Source organism: Montipora capricornis, chromosome 14, assembly GCF_036669925.1.
Source record: "Montipora capricornis isolate CH-2021 chromosome 14, ASM3666992v2, whole genome shotgun sequence".
NCBI classification, from domain to species: Eukaryota; Metazoa; Cnidaria; class Anthozoa; order Scleractinia; family Acroporidae; genus Montipora; species Montipora capricornis.
The window spans coordinates 46,373,883-46,396,382 of NC_090896.1; the positions used below are offsets into that span (position 1 = coordinate 46,373,883).

Genomic DNA, 22,500 nt, shown 5'->3' on the forward strand with positions numbered 1-22,500 from the left:
CAAATCAGTGCATTGCAAAACAGTCGCATCAGTCGATGAGCGCAAGCGAGTGCAAAGCAACAGACACCTTTGCTTCAACTGCACCGGTACCAGACATAAGGCTGCAGATTGCAAATGTCGTGTATTATGTCAAGTTTGTCAAAAGAGGCATCACACCTCCACCTGTGATAGGTTTGGTGAGCAACTGATGACAGCCACCTCAGCGGGGAAAACAGCGGTGATACATCCATTGGTGGTTGTGAGGGTCCGGGAGGTGAAGTGTCGCGCGATTTTGGACACTGGATCGGGTAGTTCTTACGCTTCAGCAGCACTCCTCAACCTCCTGCAAGTTCGCCCTTGTCAACGTGAAGTACGCCAAATTGCGATGATGTTAGGCGCGGTGACTAAACAAGTCGAAACATTTCAAGTGCGGGTCAGTTCAACCTCTAGGGACTTTTGCTTAAGGACGTTCGCGCGAAAATTTTTCCCTCCGCTGACGGGTAAAACGTGTTCCTTTAGGTAGAGTTGGAAAATGTTTATTTATTCATTATCGAATTTGTGAAATTTAATTAAGACCCCCCCTCAACTTACTTGAGAAATCTAATGTAGAGCCCCCCCTCCTTTCCATTATTTTAACCTAAGGCCCCCCCTCTGGTTTTAGGGCCCCCCCCTCCTGATAGTTATTGCACAGTCCCTAAGGATGCTCAGAAACAATTGGCGCGAACGTCCTTAAACAATGAAGTAACTAAAGTGGATAAGAATCAGCTACTCTCTTTGGAAAACCCTCGCTACGAGCAGTGCTTGGCCAAGTATGCTCACCTGAAAGGAATTGAAATGGAAGACAAGGACTCTAAGAATATCCTGCCAGTACATCTCATTCTGGCAGCCAGTGATTATGCGAAAAGCAAGACCGAAATTGCACCCCGTGTTGGAGACCTAGGTGAGCCTATAGGAGAGAAGACCAAGCTCGGGTGTTACAATGAAGAAAATTACATGCAGGTGTAGAGACAAAGCCAGGGGCTAAAATGGGTTTTATTTTGTTTTTATGTTTTGCCGACCAAACCAAAACGCAGTAACATGGATTGTGCGGAGTGGTTGACACAAAATTGAAGCAAGCTAGGTTTTACTAGAACAATCTGCCATCCTTTGTGGTCACCAAGAGATGGAAGAGCCAAAATTCAACAGGGAAGAAAAAACGTTTTTGCTTGTGTTTTCGGGCACCACGAATTGTCTTTGAAATAAGTTGTTGCATGACTCAAATCTAAATCTACAGTATGAAATCAGTAAAGCGTAGATTGAGTTAAGATGTGAAAAACGTGAGGGATAGCACGCTCACTACCATACATGTCAAGCTATTTATATTAGTAGCTTGGCAACTAGGACACAATAATAACACTGTGTATTCTCGAAAGCCCTCTGAATGTAAATCTTGCCTCAAGTAATTTATGCGCCGATCAACTCGAAACTTCAACATCCCCCCCTCCCCCCCGGGCAAGCCCCGAGCATTTGAACTTTTGAAGATTGGATCGTTCAAATTCCCGTCCCCTCGGGCCAAAATGCTGTTCAATAAGCAAGTGTAAGCTGCTCTAACTCTGTTGGTTTATCAAACGTGTTGATAAAGGTCGAATTACAACCGTGAACGATTTGGAAAGCTGACGTTTCGAGCTGCATGTATTTTAAATTGTTCAGTGTCGGTTGATTACCTCTTACAGAAACGTACAGCTTTAACAATGAAATGGTGCTGTGAAAACGCACCATATTGTATTCACTCTATAGTACGCAAAGACGAATGGCGCAGCCAAAATTCCTTGGAAGACAACTTTTGAAGACCTTTTTTGTCAGCGAATCGCTCACAAATGCTATCATCTCTGCCTTTAATGTACCAGTCAATTCCAAGTGGGCCCATTCCCCCCCCCTCGGGCATACACCATTACCCCCCCCGGGCATACACCGGGCATTTGACATGAGGATAGCTCCGCATAGTGGGGAATTTGACACAAAACGAAAGCCCTACGGGCGGGCTTTTACTGTGGACAAAAACGTTGGTCAGCGGTCGCTACCTAGAAAATTTATTTTCCACGGGAATTTCCCTCGCCACAATTGATGTGTGTATTTGCGATCTGAGCAGCGAATTTTCAAACTTGCTTTCTGCAGAAATAATTATAAAGTAGGGAGATGGCAAATGTATGATTTTTGAGAAATCCACTCACGACGTTTTGTTTCGTTGTCGATGTTACCTTAATTGCCTAAGACAGTTACTTTTATAGGATTGTGGATGAATGGAACAGTTTGCCTCTTGAGGTCCGTTCGGCATGCAATGTTGACAAGTTTAAATCTAGTGCTATTAAATTTGTAACAAAGTTGTAAATATTTTTACAGTTTTTAGTGAGTTTATTATAATTTTTATGAGGTGATTTGTTTTCATATGGAGTTACGCAACTGTTTTACAAATTATCCTTATGGCTTTTTTTTCTCTTTCATGACTTCTTTTTTTGTTGTTGTAAATATGCCATTAAATTGTAATAAATAAATAAAGACAAGCCCTTTTTGTTATTCAAACCCCAAGTATTCTAATAAAGGGAGTCGGAAGCTTTGTTTTGGAGTAATTAAATGACGAATTTATTTCCTTAACGACGAAATGATTGTATAAAATATTACGGTGTTCCATCTCCCAGGAATTATCTGTAGAACACATGAAAGGCACCATGTTCTTCCAAAGATTTCTTATCGCCGCTTTCGTCGCTTTTATAGGTAAGCACACCAGTAATGTTCACTGTCGCCGCTCCAGTTCATGCCATCAATTTTATGTATAAAGCTATTCTTTTACTGAAAGCAATGAAGCGCTTCACATATTTGGCAAACAATTTATTTCGCTTCAGCATGTTGCTAGAGTTCTTCAGTCTCACTTTTATCCAAAACGATGAGCCCATATTTTTTATCGATACGAACAAAAAGCGGCTGAACTATAGAATTCACAGCCTCTATTTCTATGAACGGTGATTTCGGAAAAACTTGGAATCCGTTATATTGGTTATCAACCGTTGTGGCTGGAATTGTATGGGGGAGCAGCTGCCTCGTTGGGCAGTAAAACAACAGAGTTTGTTTTCACTTTATAGCTGAAAGTTAAAAACTGTTTGAACCAGACTCAGCAGTCTTTTGAGCAAAATATTTTCCTTCTAATCCACCGTTATGATATCGAATGAAAGGAGAAAGGCAAATTTTCATCGTCAAAACGTTTCGTTCGGTTTAAACCAATTGACTGCATTGGTTGTGTCTGAGAGCAACAATTAACGTGCTCTTGTGTTCTGAACTTTCAAATTTTCAGGACTATCCAACGACAAACTTTTCACTGAGAATTTAACCGTTTCATTGATTGTGAGTGTCTGGAAACAGTTTTCTAAATCTGACATTTGCAGTTGCCTTCCGGGAGCCGTCTAAAAGGCTGTTTTTTTTTGTTGTCAGGGAGTATTAATAACCGTATCTTGCCAGCATTTTTGAGAAGAAGGGTTTCTTTTTGCCAGTCAGCCTGAGATTTGTTGTTGTTTATTATTTATTTATTTATTTATTTTATTTATTTATTTATTTATTATGCAGTAGTTCTAAAAATCACCGGGCGCACTTGTCTCAGGGAACTGGTGACAGATTTTTTCGCAAAATGAACAGAAATTTGCCCAATGCGTCCGGGCCCTAATATGGATTGCGCAGAGTGGTTGACACAAAATTGAAGCAAACTATTGTAGGTCTGCTATTCTTTGTAGTCACCAAGAGATGGAAGAGCCTAACTTCAACTGGGCAGAAAATACGTTTTTGCTTGTGTTGTCGGGCACCACTAAATATATCGCGGGATTACTCAAATCTAAATCTACGGTAGATATAGTATGAAATCAGTCATGTGAAAAACGTGAGATAGCACTTTTGTAAACATGCAACTACTTAACATGTCAAGCTATTAATATTAGTAGCTTGGCAACTAGAACACAACAATAACACTGGGTATTCTCGAAAGCCCTGTAAACGTAAAAACGTGCCTCGAGTAATTTACTTCGAAAGAAATTTCATTGTTGTTACCTTGGTGCAGACACCAACGCATGCACACAATAAATTATTACAAGAATGCGAGTTTGAGTAAACACTCTCGTGTTATTCACTGGTTTACCTAAATGGTAGAAACGCTGCCGAGGGGAAGGGATGATGTTCAAGTATGCCTGCGGTTAACGACGGTTCCTGCATGGAATTGAAGGGAAATTTTAATAGGTCTTGTGCAGGGTCGGAACAAACCCTCATCTGAACCCCACTGGAGAAAAGAAATTAAAAAGTTTGAGGATACGAGCATGGTTTTAATAAGCGCCAATTATATACTATGATTCACGTGACTGGTTGAAATTACATACTACCGGTACTTGTAGGATAACCAGGACCCGCGAACGTTGTTGACCGCTTTGCTTCGATTCATATGAAAACGCCCTGAGGTCAAATAAAGTAAAGAGTGTTCCACTATACTTGCTTGGTGTTAAGAGTTTCGACTGCGCATGCAAACAACCCGGGAAAACGAGATTTTCAATTCTGGCTTAAGAAATCATTACACCCGTATCTGGATGAGAACCCGGGGATGAGAGACCCATGTGGTTGCCTTTCGTGACGCTATACAGTCTGTTGCCCATAATCCGACCACTTCAGATTAAAAGAGCTGTGAAATAAGATGATGAAAATAAACTTTGCATTTTTTACCTTGGTTTCCGTTTCCACAGATGTCGATTGCTATCCAGTATCCGACAACAGCAATAACAACGTAATTAAATGTACCTTTTGGCAGAGAAAAGATGTTTTTGTCTCCTTTTGCTCTTGCAAAGTACTTTTTCATTAGGATTTGGAAAATGTAAATCGATTTTAAGGGAGCCGAGCATCCTGAAAATTTTGAGAATTCCGTTGTAACTTCCGCTTCCGCTAGTTAGCAAAGTGCGGTGAAAGTAAACACACAGAAAATAATTCAGCTCGATAAATATATGAAGAAAGTTTTAGTTGAGTTGTATCAGAATAGCATCATGTAGCATTACACTACACACAGGTTAATTACAGTTATCAATATGAAATTAATCAAAAACGCAGCTTATACAATGATTTTGCACAGTAAACAAAAAAATTGTCGTATTCTGGGCATGATAAGTGAAACATTTGTTGATGATTCTAGCCTCCGTTATTCTAGACACATAACATTTCAGGAAGAATTGAAGGATGTTCCACGAAAGTTACGTTAATTTTTACGCTTCTGTTAAACCCCGGAAGTAACGCCGCCCTCCCCTTCCTCCCTCCCTAAAGTAGGGCCCCCTCAATAATGTCACGTAAAACAATAAAATTTATTGTCTTTGTGTAACATTTAATGTAACGCAGTTGGTAAACACAAATACACCGTACTTGAGGATGGATTGATTAACAAAACTACAGCGAAATATCAAACAATTGTCTCCTGGAAAACAGCAACTGGAACGTGGGAAAAAACTCTAATACAGTACGGCAAATATTGTCTCAGTTTCCCTGAACTAAAATCGAATAACTATTTATAAGCGTGATGCGTAATGGGGATGGAACAACCTGAGTGGACTAAGCAAAGCCAGAAACCTTTGTGATATTTAGTTTATCTTTAACTTGACCGAATCCTACCGAAAACTTTACGAACACTACCGTTAAGCCTCGTTTACACGAGCAGCGTGGCAAATATATTTGATCGTGTAGTTACCACAACAAATAATTGTTGACAATTCGCAGTTAAGTGGGTCGGCAATGCCTTTGGACAGCAGAGATAAAGTAGAGACAAGGCGAGGTTGCCAGGTCGTTCTCCAATGGCGCTCACACTAAGAGGCAGGAATTTGCCACATTTTAGACGAGCAATTTTTCGTGTTTGACAACTTTTATTTGTCACATAAAAGCTAACACGCCAGCTTTTCAGCAGATAAAGTTGTCAAATAAAAATGGTCAAGTTTCCTCGTCTACACCAGCAAATAAAAATTGCTCGTGTAAACGGGGCCGAACGCGTTTACTACCAAGTTAAAGTACACCTGACAACTAAATTTTTTTAACACTTTAACAAATATTTGCACTTGCGAGAGTACGTCTTCGAAAGAATTTTTGGATTTGGTCAAATCCTCAATTTTCTGTTATTCTTTTAATTCCGGAAAATCCTGCCCGAAAAATACACCATTTTTGTTTTAGTCCGAGTGAGGCAACAATCAAGGAGAATGGAAAACTTTCAACTTTCGCTGATCTGCGATTGTTTTTATTTTTGCTTGTGACGGAAGAAAATGCCGACAATTTGCGTTGTTGCTTTTTGCAGCAATGAGACAGACGAAACAAAAGGTATATGATTGCTCGTGATACCATTTTTCGGAGACGAAGAGGCGAAGGAAAAAATGGGTTGACTTGCGTGGACAGAAGAAAGCAAAGTGGAAGCCATCAAAGCACTCTGATATGCGCATGCTCTGCGCATTTTAAATCCGAGGATTTCGAAAGTGAGAAGATTTGTTCTCACACAGCCAGGAATGTTCCAAAGTGTTCCGTTATACATTGTACATGTAGATTTGTGTTAGCGCTAACATCTTGCTGTACGAAATCGCTTTCCAGGGGAATTCAGGGATCTCCGTATCTCTCCAATTCCTGACATTCGCTGATGTCCTGTAGTAAGGAGCGATCGCACTTTCTACACTCGCACCTACACATAATATATAGATTTAGCCAAGCCTAAAAGCGGAGCTCCCGTTTCTAGCCCCAGAAAGCAATATGATAGCGTATATGGAAAAGGTTATGCTTCTACATAAAGTACAAAATTAATCGTCATTAGCGTATCAGTTTATAGTGATCAAACACCTATGAGCTGACAGCAGCAAACAACCAAACCTTGCAAACGATAACCAATATTTTTAATCAACAACTAAAACTGAAATTACAAACTTCTTACTAACCGAGCGTGAGGGCCGTACTGGGGAATATTGACCCGAGGTCCGTACAAAAACGACCGAGGGCTAATATTCCCCAGTACGGTCCCGAGCAAGTGAGGTTAGTAAGTTGTTTATTATATGGCTTTTTAATTACCTTTTGCTTTGTTTTTGCAAACCCGTCATCGACCCGTGGGCATTACGGGAGCCTAATGCCCTACAATTCAGTCACAATTAGCCAATCAGAGCGCGCGTTATATCGGCTACAAACAAAAGCCATATAATAAATGTACTGTAATCCAATATAAATTTATACGGCCTATAGAGTTCGGTTATAAACTTAAGCTTAATATGACAGCGGAAAACTCGCCAATGATGTCTGCTGTAAGCTTGGATGGCGACGTGGTGTGTGATTGTTGAAATATGCCACAATCTCTGTCAACACGGGATTGCAAACGTTTTTAGGCCTTCTTCGTTTTTTTAGCGAGTTTTACAAAACATGTGAGACAGCGGGGCATGCATTAAGAAGGAAAACATTACCTGAAACTAAAGCTAACCGTTTTAAATAAGTGTTTCGTCTCTCGCTCTGTTTCTCTCAGCTTTCAACGGTGTTCTTCATTGAAACTTTCTCTTCTTCTCCTTCCTCGACCTTCCTCGGCTTCTCTCAAGACCTTCTCGCTTAAATTCCTCAAATTTTGTCGCCTCTTCTCTTGCTCTTTCCTACTCTTTATCCCGTAGCTCGTCACTAATAGTAAAAGTGACGAAGGTCAGGCTGCACAAAAGTTTCCCGCCAAGAAAATTCACCCATCCGCGCCTCAAAGCTGCATTCTATGTGGCAAGACTCCCCTGCCTTCCCTTTCTTAGTCTCCCATCCCCATCCCCCTCCCCAAGAGTCTGTATGGACGGACGGACGGACGCTCGGTCAATCACGTGACAACCAAACGAAATTCTCTTTAGTCAGCCTGGTGTTCTCGGCTCGGTCAAACCCAAGTGTTAGTAGTAACGCAACCGAGAGAGACTAGCCGAGAACCCAACGGCCCCGGTTTTTTTTGGATGGCCCTCCCCTGTGAAGCCCCAGCCTTCTCCCCCCTCCCCCCTCCCCCCAATTAAAAACGTACCTTCTCTTAGTGCAATATTCAACCCTACTCATCTGGAAACACTTACAAGTCTAGTTTTTTTCTGGAATAGTTTAAGTGATTATGGGATTGAATCTGAAACATATGATGGATTCAAACAAGCCATAAGTAATTTGATTATTTAAGTAATTCAAGTAAGTAAGTAAGGAAGTCAAGTCTATTGTGTATATACATTTAGCTTTTGTGAGGACAATCTCACAGCTAGTTTGCAGGTATAACGTTAACACAGAAAGTAAAAGTAAAAAGAACGAAAATTGAGATGATACTTTGAACAAATAGCTAAGATAATATAGGAATAAAATTGAAGATTTAAAATCATTTTAACTAAGACTAGATAAAGTTTTTCATAATATGAGATTACGCTAAGACTAATTAATAATACAAAGTATGAAGATCAACGATCAAGCCTCAAGTCAAATTTTCTATTAGTATCAACCAACTAGTGGACTAATGCAAATGCTGCATTTTGATTGGCTACGTTACTAGAGGACTATTAGTAATAGTCCTCGAGTAGCGAAAAGCGTGACGCTTTCTTTCGTTTTATTCCCAAATAAATATTATTTCAACTAGTTGGGTGATACTAAAACAATGAGGCTCTTCGTCCTCAAGGGCCACTGGTCTATAACCCGAAGTCTAATTGTTAAATAGTTTTTCTTAAAAACTTGAAAGATCGAATAATTCTATGTGAGTCAGGTATTAAGTTCCATAGTTTTGGGGCCATAAACCTCCACGATTTTAGACCGTAAGTTATAGTGTTGGCCTTTGGCAGCTTTAAAATATCGTTACCTCTTGGGTCGCAATTACTGTTTCTATGTTCGATCAGTTCTTTGATACTCTTTGGTGCGTGATCACTATATATAGCTTTGAAGACCGTGCAGACTATTTTTGCGAAGCGTTGCTTCACAAGTGATGGTACGCCTATTTTGTTAAGTAGTTTACAACAGGGCATTTGTCTTTCATTACTTAAATTAACTGCGAGGGACGAGGTTGTTTGCAACTCTTAACTTGGTTTGCACGTTTCACTTTCCTATCTTAGATCTTAGCACCACGCATTAAAACTCTTTGCATACAAGAAAACAATCTTGAAAATATTGCTTAGGCCCGTTTTAAACGTCGCATTTTACATGTGCCGAATCTAATGCAAATGAGCGAAAACGATAGATTTTTCTCATTTGCATTAGATTCGGCACATGGAAAATACGACGTTTCAAGCGGGCCTTAAAATATTACAATATATGCTGCAACATGTTGAAGAAAAATACTTGAGGTTATATTGTCATAACAAGAGAGAATTAGGTAGGACTGTTCGTCTATCAATTTACGGGCTTGACTCAGCACAGTAACAAATGGACTTATTTTTAGATACACTTTGCACCCGAAAAGAGCCGCCACTTTAACCAATCAGGAGAAGCAACGTCATGCGTGACTGCTTCTGCCATGTAGCCTGTGCACAGCCGCCCGCTCTCCGAAAAAAATTGGAAAGGAGCGTCTGTGATTTACCGTTGGTAATCGTGTTCAATACCACGTGATTTTTCCTGGAATGTGTGGAAAATGATTTGATTGGTTATTACCCTTCGATCATTACGTCATTGGAACTCCGAGTTTTGATTGGCTTTTATATTTATCTCCGCTCCACATCAACACCGTGAGAACCAACGTGAGAGATTTTACGATGAGTTCGTGTGTACTTTGTGCATGGATAAAAATCTTTTTGATCGTCAAAGAGGTTTTTCTCTTAAAGTACGTGCGGAATTGTTATCTTTGGAGTATAAAGTGGAAATCGATTCTTCGTACATTTGTAGGAATTGTTTGTGTCAGCGCTGAAGAAACGAACGCGCTCCTGACGAATCTTCACGATGTGAATATAGCACGATTCAAAAGATTGTTCACTCGAAAACGTCTCCCGCTATCCCTTACCAGTCAAAGTAATCCCAACGAGTTGCTCGGACCAGCCTAGCCATTCTCAAGAACAATCTACAAAGCGTGTTGCCCTGAATAATTTGAGATGTTGCTCAGGCAACGATCGGTGCTGCTCTGAAGATCACAGCGGTACCCGGTTGGAAGACTGGCAAATACATCCTTTCCTTTTAAGAGTGCTTCTATGCTGTAAAGCCAAGGAATCTTAAAACTATAGGAGACGCTCGTCAATGCACGTTTGGAATCTACCTCATGGACCACCATTTTGAAAATTTAGCTCCAAAGAAATATGAGCCACGTAAATTCGAGTTAGCGTAGATCACTCAATAATGTATGCAGAATTATACCGGAACACGATTACCAACGGTAAATCACAGACGCTCCTTTCCGATTTTTTTTTCGGAGAGCGGGCAGTTAAGCACAGTTTTTTTCTTGGAGTGACGACTAATTTTCGCGGGAACGGGTATTCTAAAAATAGAATCGTTTTTGACTGTGCTGTATAGGGAAGCCACCCAGGCCACGGGAACACTCTTACCTAATTCACTCTTGGTCATAATCATTTCATGTCATCATAGTGGTTTTATGGGCTTTTGTAAGCAAGTAACGAGGAACAATTTAATTAAATACGTGTGTGAGTGCCTCGTGTCTTTCCTCGCACGCGCCTTCACCGCTCGCGAATATCATGACAATCCCCAGAATCAATTTTTGCATTACAGTGAACATGAGAAAAATGACTCCGTTAACTCGCGGAAAAAAGTCGGGCTAAATACCAAACTTGTGTGTTTCACAGAAAAAGAGTCAATTTCAAGAAATTTCTCCCTCCCCCGCCCAAACGAAAAAAAACAAGGGAAAAAAAGGAAACGAAGTCATGTTGGACTATACTCCATCTTGACTCAAGAATGACCATCTTAACCTTTTTTTGATGTTCACTCCTCCACAGCTTTTGCTACCGCGGAAGGGGAAGAAAGAGAGATGGGGGAAGGAAACATCGGCTTTACATTCAACGAGGCGAATGGCAAATTTATATTCCTGAAGAGAATTCCAGATGGAAAGAAACGGGACTTTGTCAAAGCCGGCTTTCATCTGGAGCTGTATTCCTTGAAGCAGCTTGATGCAATTGAAAAGCCTGTCGGTATATCAATTAATTCATTTGCAAGTCAACGCTTCCACGTCTTGTCATTCAATAGGACAGCTTCTTTTCAGGGTAAGTTTGAGTTTTGAGTGATACAAAATTTTATTAAGAAGATCCATGCTGGAATGGTACTGCTATTGCGCCGCAGTCCAAACAACAAACAACCCATTTTGCTATAAAGCCAAGCCCTTTGTCGCTGAGGAGTATTTTTCTTGAAATATTACCCTCACGTTACGTCTACTTCCAAACCACAACTATTTTGCCAAGCTTCTCCCTTGCTCCTCTCAAACGGTGTTGACAGCTATACTTTTCACAACAATTCTGACAAGTGTTTGACCTGAAAGACCCAACATTGTTCAGGGGTAGGAATCGGACTGCTATAATCTCCGAAAAAAGACAAAGAGTCCTCAATGTTTTTTGGCTTAAGCTCTTTGGAGGTCAGACTTGCCTTTTTTATTTGCATTAATAAATGAAGATAAAGATTGTCAATTTGCAAGATTGTTGAACGATGATCCCTCCCCTACCCCACTTTTCTTCTTCTTCTCCCCCTTCCCCCACATTTGTTCGTTCTTGCCATTCCCTCCCCTTTGATGTCATGGAGACATCGAAACGTTGTCTTAAACATATTTCGCTTGTCTTTATTGAAAAATAAGCAGTTCTGAAATTCATTATTTTCCGAAAGTGACGCTTCCTTTAAAAAATGTAAACATTCGGTCTGAATAGTCCCAGTTCATGATCAGGGAGGGAGCGCCCTCGCGACACGCGTTTTCCAAATTTTGTGGTGGCGCATGTATTTTCCCCGCCCCTTACTCGCTCACCGAAATTTGAGACTATTCGCAGACGAGGCTAGTAAACATTTCCTGAGGCTCAAAGTTATTTTTTGTTGTAGTGGAGGTTCCTTTTGAACATTGCTTTTTTTCTTGTTTCTATTTAGGTATCAGTGCTGCATCTCTTGTGGCAACGACAATCCTAAAGCACCTTGACGCCAACCTCACTTTGCAACTTCTCGTCTTTAAAGAAGAAGGAAACATCACTTTCGGGAATGAATCATATGGAGTGCAAAACGGAAGCATCAAGATATTTGTTAAGGTCAGCCTAAGAGGGCAACCTCGTTCCCATGGTCTTTCATCTCCCCATCTCAGACGGAGCGAGGGAAGAAAGACCTTGGTTCACGTTTCTTAGTGACAAATTTTCTTCTTGAAAGGGGTCCCCGCTTTTCTGAATATTGTCACCGCTGGTATTTGTCACAGCCAAAACGAAGCTTGAAATGTTGGCTGAAGCTTGGGTAGATAAATCACCATGTTTTTCAGCAATCTTCAATGTTCGTTTCGGAGAGCAGCTATTGGAATGTGAATCTAAAGCCAAAAAGTAAAGCGCTTGAAAGCGTACGGGGTACAGATGATCTGTTATTTTCTCTTCTATAGTAAGCTCAGAAAAGACAAATTTACGACTTGCCTTCTGGTCCCTCTGATTGTTTTTTTGCCATCTCTCCTTGACCAGCCTAAGCCAGGGTCTTTTTTTCCCTCGCTCCCTCTGGGGTGGGGAGATGAAATACCCTGGGAACGAGGTTGCTAACGGAGCTCCCCAATCACCACAAAAGAGTGTACACTTTGTACACTTACTTTCTTGCAGTAAGATCTTAACGTTATTGCTAATTAAGCTAAAAACCTTCTCACAATACAGTTTTTTAAGAGCAATAGTTGCATAGACATCATTTGTCATATAAAGACACTAACAGGATCCATTGTTTACCAGACTGATTCGTTTTAATTGCCTCTTACAATGCACTTTCCGGCCTTTGAACACGTCAACGTGTTTCCTTGATGGTGGAATAAACGTTTAATGTACATTCCACCTTGGTTCACCCGCTGCAGAACTCCCACTAATGTAATATTTGTTGAAAAGCCTGTTTCATATTTTGGATTGTATTCTTTTCCTGTTTCAGTTGGAGAACTTTACATTCTGCGACGGCCAAAAAGACAACCGGTTAAAGTGCAAGCAAAATGAGATCGGAGAGTTCTTGGAAATCGCTGTTAGGGTAAAAAACAAAAACGGAGCTCCAGGACAAGAGCAGAGTGAAGAAGAAAACAAGAAAAGGGGAGGTCCTTTCAAACCTGGTGAGGGAAAGAACAAGACTCGAATCCGCTGTTTCAAATGCCCTAAAATTTATCGTTTTGGTGACGACGAAGTTGGGACCGCTCGCCAGGTAAAGTAAATATCGCAAGAAAAACGACTCCATTGATATAATTAGAAACCTCCAATTGGAAAAGGGAATGTATATGTTGCCGGTAAAATCCGTTTTTAGGTTGAATCCGTTTTTCCCCAGGTTAAACTGATGATCCTAGTTTTATCTACGTTGAATACGCACTAAGATGAATTGAAGAAACGTTTTTGGAGCCTAAATTAATCCTAGAGAAAAATTAGGATCAGGTTAGGATTCTTATGGAAAAGTAAATAATGAAAAGAAATGTCTTGGGTTGAGCATGTTCGTCGTTATAGTATAGTGGTGAAGGCACAGAACTAGAGGTCGTGGAGGGTCCGAGTTTGAGAACCTGAAACTGACTGACTGACTGACTGAATGGATAAGTCTATGAATAAAGAAACCAAGAAGATGGTATAAAGCATTAAGAAGATGTGTTGAGATACTAAGACAGAGCTTAAGGGAAGGTATCCTTAAAGGGGGGGGGGGGGGGGGGTGGGGGGTTTTTAGCTGCTTAAACTAGATTGAGTGCCTATTCAACCTAGGTAAAATGAGGATCACTAATTTAAAGTGCCCATGACCCCAAAATATTTTTTTCGCTAAAATGAATCTTTGAACCTCTTCAAGACGCATTGAGGCCATTTTTTTCCTTTTTCTAACAAATCCTGCCACTTTAAAGGCTTCCAAAGTTGCGAAAATCCAAGCATCTTTTGTTCACGACCGAGTCAGAAGGGGAGTGGGTCTTTTCCTGTTTTGACGTCACAATGTACTTTGCATGCATTTTTACAAGGAGTTAATGCAATGTAAATCAGTTTGTGACGTCAAAACAGGAATAGACCCACTCCCCTTCAATTCTGACTTGGTCGTGAACGAAAGATGCTTGGATTTTTGCAACTTTCGAAGCCTATAAAATGGCAGGATTTGTTAGAAAAAGGAAAAAATGGCCGCAATGCGTCTCAAACAGGTGCAAAGATTCATTTTAGCGAAAAAAATATTTTGCGGTTATAGGCACTTTAACCTAGGAAAAACTTATTCAACCTGAGGCCGGATTTGACTGACAACATATATACCCGATTGGTCCATCCAACATTTAGAGAGATTTAGCATCGCTTTAAAGTTAAACGGCAAGCTTACAGTTACATTTATTCATTAAGGGAGAATGGCTGTAAAGTTTCGGGACTTCGAGAAACGGGCCCCTGAAAACTCCAACCGGCTTCAACGGGATTCGAGCCCATGACCTCTCCGCTGCCGGTGCAATGTCACTCAGTTGTGAGTAGGTCAATAGGCCATTTCGGAGTTCATGTCTGCCTCCTCTTCAAGACGAGTCTAAGAGCGAAGTTTTTGTTATGAAAATTAGTTCTCATTCATACGTAAAGTAGAACTAATTACCATCACGAAAACTTCGCACTTAGACTCGCTTTGAAGAAGAGGAAGACTTGAACTCGGAAATGGCTTATTTGTTGGGCTCATGTGTTTCCGTGAAAGTACTTTTTTCGGGTGACTATAAGAGACAATTGCTTAAATTGTCCGGATACGTGCGAGGATCACTTCACTCTTTCGCTTAGAACCCGTAATTCAACAAGGAACTTTGTTCCAACTTCTCTCTCCTCATCCAGGCCCCAGTTGTTCAAACGATGGATAGTGCTATGCACCGAATAATTCGTTATCAAGTGGATAAACACTAGCAAAACCAATTGAGTTATCCAGTGGATAGTGATTTATCGGGCGGATATCGCTACCCATCGTTTGAACAACTGGGGCCAGGGGCCCGTTTTTCGAAAGTCCCGGAACTTTACGGGCTATTTTCGGGTGTCACAATTCCCTTTGTATCTCAAGAACGGAGAGAATTAAAGTCGTCAAACTTAACAGTCATTTTTCTTTTTGTTACCTTGAAAACATGTTTAAAAAATCGGCTTTCCAAAACAAGCGGTTGCCAGTTTCACAAATGGCTTTTCGGGCCCGAAAAGTTTTCGGGACTTTCGAGAAACGGGCCCCAGGTGTTTAAATGGGTGCCGACGACATTCTGCTTGGGGTAACCCAGCCACGGACTAGCATCCCCTCCAGGGAAGAGTAGCAATACTCCTAGTTACCTCATGTTACTCAAACTAGAATAAGCGCCTCCAGTCTGAGCCCTCATTGCCTAATTTTTCATTAGTACGCGTAGTGTGATTGGCTAAAATCTCGCGCCACATTATTAGCCAATCCGAGGCAAAGGAAAAAGCAACTGAGATTTTCCCGTCTTTTCTCTTCACAGTGCAAGATTGACGACAAATTCGTATCATTGGCTCCGGGATTCCCTAAGTTAGTTGAACGTGGAACCAATCAACTATTTTTTTTCCGAGCTCCAAAGTTCAACATGAGCATTACATTTGATCCAGTTGTGGAGCTGGCGGAAGAAGAAGGGGGGGATGGTAGTGATAATGGTGACAATGGATCCCAAAATGGCCAAGCATCCATCATAAACATGAATGCCATCATGTTTGTTGCAATTATCTGTACCTTCTTCTTTTAAGGTTGTAGGTCATCTGGACATTTAAAGCGATAACTGAGCTTGTTAAACATTTTCTCATCAAAAGTTTCCCGCACACGCGAGGAAATGGCTGAGCAAACCGCCGCGTGAGACACTTTACTCAGCTCTTTCCTCACGGTGTGCGGCGGGCTTTAGTATCTGGATGGGTGACCTCAAAACTATACCACTTTACCCCTTTGTAACAGAAACAAAGGACCGAAATCCTATTTTAACGCTCAAAAATGCGAACTAAGCAAGGGACAGATTTTGTTAGCCTGCTTTATGCAAAACAAAGATTGATGCAAAAGTAAATAAATATTGATATACAGTTTTACGAAGAGCAGAAGGAAGTTTTCAGGACGGTCGATCGAGAATAAAATATCTTGCCATCACCAACAAAATTTGCGACATGAAAGCAACATTTTGGGAGATTTTTTCTACCTTCAATTTTTACTTTTGTACTTTTGGCTGCAAAAGTAAATCGCAAAATCGAAAGTGACATAGAATTCAGCGGGTGCCGTGATCAAGTTACCTTGGGTGTTTACGTGCGAAACAAAGGATACATCTGGGTCAAAATGATGGCAAGATACCGGGGTTTTGTTTTTGTTAGTTTGGGTTTTTTTAAAGTTTGACAAAAAATGTGCGAATTCAACATAAAGATCACAATGGCTTAACTCTTGAGGTTGACCATTGTTTCTACAAAGTCAAAATTTTACCGTCTTAGACGCGTTTATTTATCACCAGGTAATTCCATTGTTTTGGAAATCGAAGCTGCTTTATTATTCATCAGCGTCACAAATTCTTGCCGATTTTGGGGCTCACTTTGTTGAAACTCAAGCACGCTGTCAACAAACCTGTTTACTTTCGTGAGTTACGCACGCTTTGCGCGCCTATTGGCACCTCGGACACTCTTACACTCTTACATAAACTGCGAGCAGTCCCTTCATAAATCAGACTTGACTGATTAGAGTGAAATGTGAAGTGCTAGTTTTCTACCCCATATGAACCATGTGAGCGTTAGCCCTACTAATGGGAATGGGCCCACACAAGGACAGAGGAAAAGTCTGACCAGGGTGAGAATTGAACCCACTACTCTCGGGTTAGATCACCGCTGCTCTACCGACTGAACTACAAGGTCAGACGGGAGCAGGCCGTGAGAACTGAAGATGTTAAAGTCACGGCAATGAACATGTACAAGTACAAAGAAGGATTACGTTTTGCAAACGTTGGCCATCTAGCACTTATAAGTGAACAGACTTAACTGATTAGAGTGAAATGTGAAGTGCTAGTTTTCTTCCCCATATGAACCATGTGAGCGTTAGCCCTACTAATGGAAATGGGCCCACACAAGGACGGAGAAAAACTCGGTAGAGCAGCGGTGATCCAACCCGATGGTCGTGGGTTCAATTCCTACCCTGGTCAGAGTTTTTCTTTGTAGGCGCATTTCCATCAGCAGGGCTAACTCTCACATGGTTCATATGGGGTAGAAAACTAGCACTTCACATTTCACTCTAATCAGTTAAGTCTGTTCACACATAAGTGCTACACGGCCAACGTTTGCAAAAACGTAATCCTTCTTTTAAAAATCAGTCGAGCGGCTCCGCTTTTCTGAGGCAGTCGTGTTTTGTCACGCAAACAAATAAAATGACAGAGCGAGGCTTGGGAAGAGAAGTGTTTATATTTCTCTTCCAAGCCTGCTCGTAGTCTAACTCTTAAACTCTTACGCTCTGACACTCTTACAACCCGGTGACATCGTGTGTAGTGCAGTGCACTACCACAGAAAAACTAACAAGTTCGAAAGCAACGTAAACAATAAAAACAGTTACTGATAAAAAATTAATATTATCTCTTTGCAAACAAATATGTTCCAATTGTTTTCTTGAAGACATCAACAGAGTTAGAAAAAAAAAAAAGAAAGTATGCATGGAGCAGCGGCACAAAAAGCCCTCGTTGCTCGACGGTTCTTCCACTGACAAAATATGGACTAGTGAAGATGAGCTGCGAATTTTCAATTCCGTAACCGGTCTAACTTGTTTTCTTTGTAAATAATAGGCAGATGGCAAATGTAATCCATGCACTTGCAAACCTTTTTTGTCATTCAAATGTCCAACTACTTTAATAAAGGGAGTCGGAAGCTTTGTTTCGGGAGCCAGTAAGATTAAATGACGAATTTATTTCCTTGGCGACGAAATGATTGTATAGATTAGTTCATTTGTAGGGTGTTTCATCGCACAGGAATTATCTGTAAAACACATGAAAAACGCCATGTTTTTCCAAAGATTTCTTGTCGCCCTTTTCGTCGCTTTTATAGGTAAGCACACTAGTAATGTTAATATTAAAAGGTCATCGCTCCAGTTTATGCCATTAACTTTCACGTAAGTAAAACTATTCTTTTAAAGCAGTGAAGCGCTTCACCTAGCAGACAATTTATTTCGCAAGAGTGCGCTACAGTTCTTCAGTCGTACTTTTATCTTAAACGATGAACCCATATTTTTCTTTACCGATTCGAACAAAAGCCCGCTGAACTATAATTTAAAGACGATTTTATTCGAACTTCTCGGAAACACTTGGAATCGAATCCTTTAAAGGCTTGCAGGACCGTCTCGAGCCAGTTTGAGGTAACCGAGGCACTGGCAACCATTAACGTGCTCTTGTGTTCTGAATTTTCAATCTGATACCTGTCAATTTCTCGGGAGTATCCAACGACAAACTTTTCAGAACTGAACCGTTTTATGGTAAAGTGATTGTGACCGTCTGGAAATACGGTTTTCTAGTTAAGTGTTAACTTCCGTGCGACTGAAGATTTATCCGTTATCCAGAGCCAATTCTTGTGACATTTGTAGTTACGCCGCGCGCCCGAAGCCGTTTTGCAGGCTGATATTTTCAGTCTTGCCCGGGCCAGGGAGTATTAATAACGAGCTTGTTGTTGATATTGCCAGCATTTTTTAGGAGACGGTTTTTGCCAGCCAATTGATTTGCTGTTGTTTTATTTTCATTTGTTTCTATCTTTTTCTGACCAAACGCAGTAACATGGATTGAGTGGTTGACACAAAATTAAAACGAACTAAGGTCAGAGGAACTTTAAATTTCATACAATCAAAAGAAAAATGAAAAATACAATTTTACGCTAAAATTGCGAAAACTGAAGACTATTCTTAATATATGGAGCTGTCGGAGTCTTACGTTATTAGGAAGATGTCTTATTATAACCAAACGCCTTGGCATCTCGCAACTGGTACATTCAATCTCCAGCCTTGATGTTCGTCTGGGTCATCTTGAGGCTGTGAATTCAATCCTCTTCAAATTCATATGGAGAAACAAAAAGGACAAAATTAAGCGTAAAGTTATGGTTTTAGACTTCGATCAAGGAGGTATACGAGCCCCTTGCATAGATGCTTTGGCGAAATCATTGAAGTTAGCCTGGATTTCTAGACTGTTAGCTGGTGAAGAAAAGCACAGTCAATCTTGGAAAGTGATTTCGAACTATATTTTTGGGAAATACGGTGGCCTAAGCTTTATTTTGCGATGCAATTACGATAAAACATTTCTTGAGTAGATTGAGCTACCTCAGTTCTATAAATCGATTCTCCAGTATTTTTGGGAATTAAAAAAGTCTTTTCCAAACGAGACCGCCCAGCAACAAATTTTATTCAGTAATGAAGATATTTTAATTGACGGTCCCACTTTCTTTTCATAGAGACTGGTTTGATCGCGGGATCTATCTTGTGAAATTTCTCTCTTACTAAGAATTCACTCAAAAATATGATCTTAGATCATAATTTTCTAATTTATTTTCAAGTGGTTTCTGCAGTTCTAAGGCACCTTGCACAGGGCAAATCCCGTGGATGGATCAGTTTTTCTGTTAAATAGTGCGTTTCAGCTGTCCCCAGAGACATTTATAAACTTAAATGTAACTAAAATGAAAAACAATTAACAATTATTCGCCGAAGGCGAAGTGATTATCGGTGAATATTCACCGAGACGAAGTCGAGGTGAATATTCACCGATAATCACTTCGCCTTCGGCGAATAATTGTTTTAGTATAAATACACAGGTGATTATTTCAAAAAGAGAAAAAAAAACATTTCCACGCGAAATCATCTTCACTTACAGTGGCAAAATGACTACTGGCAACCATTTTCTCCGTCGAGGTGATTATCGGCTGATAATCCGAGATAGCGAGCCAATGAGAGCGCGCGATTTTGTATAATCACCCGTGTATTTATACTAATTAACAATTATTCGCCGAAGGCGAAGTGATTATCGGTGAATATTCACCGAGACGAAGTCGAGGTGAATATTCACCGATAATCACTGAGCCTGAGGCGAATAATTGTTTTAGTATAAATACACAGGTGATTCTTTCAAAAAGAGAAAACAAAAACATTTCAACGCGAAATCATCTTCACTTACAGTGGCAAAACGACTACTGGCAGCCATTTTGTCCGTCGAGGTGATTATCGGCTGATAATCCGAGATAGCGAGCCAATGAGAGCGCGCAATTTTGTATAATCACCTGTGTATTTATACTAAAGACTATTATTGGCTACTTATAAACAGAAAACCAATTATACTGAAGGCCGACTCTAAATGAGAAAGAGCCCTGCAAATTGACCAAACATTTCTAACATCTATTTTTAGTCGTGTAAAAAATGTTTGTAAAGACAACAAGCTTAGGGAATTCTACTTCAAACTCTTACATAGAGTAGTAGCAGTCAGTAAAAACGAACTAATTCTCTTTGGTAAGAAATGAATGATTCCATAATCCACACCTTCTGCCATTGAAATTGGAGTCAATTATTCTTTTCGGAGGTTATTAAATAGTTTGACAGAGAAAATGTCACCTCTTTTACCCTTTCACCAGCCGAATTAATTTTTGGTAAAAAAGTGGAGAGTCTAAGTAAAGATTTAAACATTAGCAGGAAGTTAAACTTCACTTTTTTTATATGCCAAATATTATTTGTACAACCGTAAACTATTGCACGGTGAACTATCGGTGAACGAGTTTATATTTAATCTCAAATACAACTATACTTTCGAAAATTTCCTTTCAGTGTATGTAGAAGCTATGATATCACAAGTACCTTGCTTTTCCAATTTTGTGTGTCAATAACCATATATGTCTAAACTTAAATTTCTGTCATGTATCTACTTTGTGAAATGTTCTGTACTCTTTTAGCCAACTTGTACTTGTTTAACGTGTGCAAATAATAAAAAATAATAAAATAAAAATAAAATAAAATTATAAAAAAAGGTCAGAGAACAATCTGCCGTCGTCATATCAACAACAAAGTGCCATCCTTTTTCGACGCCTGGAGATCATATTCTGCAGATGGACCCCTCAGCAGGATTCTTCCTATTAAACATGTTTTAAAACGCTGTGACAATCGTAAGTCATGTTGTAGGCCTGTCGTGAGCTTGTCGCATGCGACAAAATCGTATCGTGTAAATCGGTCCAAACGCTCTGACACTCTTACAACTAGGTGACATCGTGTGTCGTGCACTGCACTACCACAAAAAAACTAACAAGTTCGAAAGCAACGTAAACAATAAAAACAGTTACTGATAAAAAATTAATATTATCTCTTTGCAAACAAATATGTTCCAATTGTTTTCTTGAAGACATCAACAGAGTTAGAAAAAAAAAAGAAAGTATGCATGGAGCAGCGGCACAAAAAGCCCTCGTTGCTCGACGGTTCTTCCACTGACAAAATATGGACTAGTGAAGATGAGCTGCGAATTTTCAATTCCGTGGCCGGTCTAACTTGCTTTCTTTATAAATAATAGGCAGATGGCAAATGTATTCACATTTGAGAAATCCACTTGCAAACCATTTTTGCCATTCAAATGTCCAAATACTTTAATAAGGGAGTCGGAAGCTTTGTTTTGGGAGCCAGTAAGATTAAATGACGAATTTATTTCCTTGGCGACGAAATGATTGTATAGATTAGTTCATTTGTAGGGTGTTTCATCGCACAGGAATTATCTGTAAAACACATGAAAAACGCCATGTTTTTCCAAAGATTTCTTGTCGCCCTTTTCGTCGCTTTTATAGGTAAGCACACCAGTAATATTAATATTAAAAGGTCATCGCTCCAGTTCATGCCATTAACTTTCAGGTAAGTAAAACTATTCTTTTAAAGCAGTGAAGCGCTTCACCTAGCAGACAATTTATTTCGCAAGAGTGCGCTACAGTTCTTCAGTCGTACTTTTATCTTAAACGATGAACCCATATTTTTCTTTACCGATACGAACAAAAGCCCGCTGAACTATAATTTAAAGACAATTTTATACGAACTTCTCGGAAACACTTTTTAAAGGCTTGCAGGGCCGTAGCCAGTTTGAGGTAACCGAGGCACTGGCCTCAGTATTTTTATTTTTATTTTTATTTTTTTTCGTGATTTTTAAAATAATGCCGGATACCAGTGCTGTCTTTAAATGCAGATACAAAAATCACCCTAAATGCTCAGGAAGAGAATTTAACCATAGACATTGCCTAAGTCGTATTTTTTTCTGACTACGGCCCTGCGGGGCCCGTTTCTCGAAAGTCCCGAAAAGTCATTTGTGTACCTGCCAACCGCTTGTTCAGGAAAGCCGACCTTTTAACATGTTTTCAAGGTAACAAAAAGCAAACTTACTGTGAAGTTTGACGACTTAAATCCTTTTTGTTCTCGATATACAAAGGGAATTATGACACCGAA

The 22,500-nt window shown here is 40.1% G+C and overlaps 2 protein-coding genes across 2 annotated transcripts in view; both read left to right on the forward strand.

Annotated features, from left to right (window-relative positions):
- The first annotated feature begins 2,633 nt into the window (after window positions 1–2,633).
- LOC138032823 (skeletal aspartic acid-rich protein 1-like) lies at window positions 2,634–16,519 on the forward strand. Its single transcript, XM_068880544.1, has 5 exons — window positions 2,634–2,730; window positions 10,899–11,162; window positions 12,025–12,179; window positions 13,036–13,296; window positions 15,545–16,519. Exons 1-5 carry the CDS (start codon window positions 2,673–2,675, stop codon window positions 15,800–15,802), a joined length of 996 nt encoding a protein of 331 aa, XP_068736645.1. The 5' UTR covers window positions 2,634–2,672; the 3' UTR covers window positions 15,803–16,519.
- A 5,253-nt stretch (window positions 16,520–21,772) lies between these two features.
- LOC138033539 (skeletal aspartic acid-rich protein 1-like) overlaps window positions 21,773–22,500 on the forward strand; it is a 19,271-nt gene continuing 18,543 nt past the window's right edge. The window contains exon 1 of the mRNA XM_068881305.1: window positions 21,773–21,854. Coding sequence (XP_068737406.1) covers window positions 21,797–21,854 — 58 coding nt within the window. The 5' untranslated portion in view covers window positions 21,773–21,796. The remainder of the gene's footprint in view (window positions 21,855–22,500) is intronic.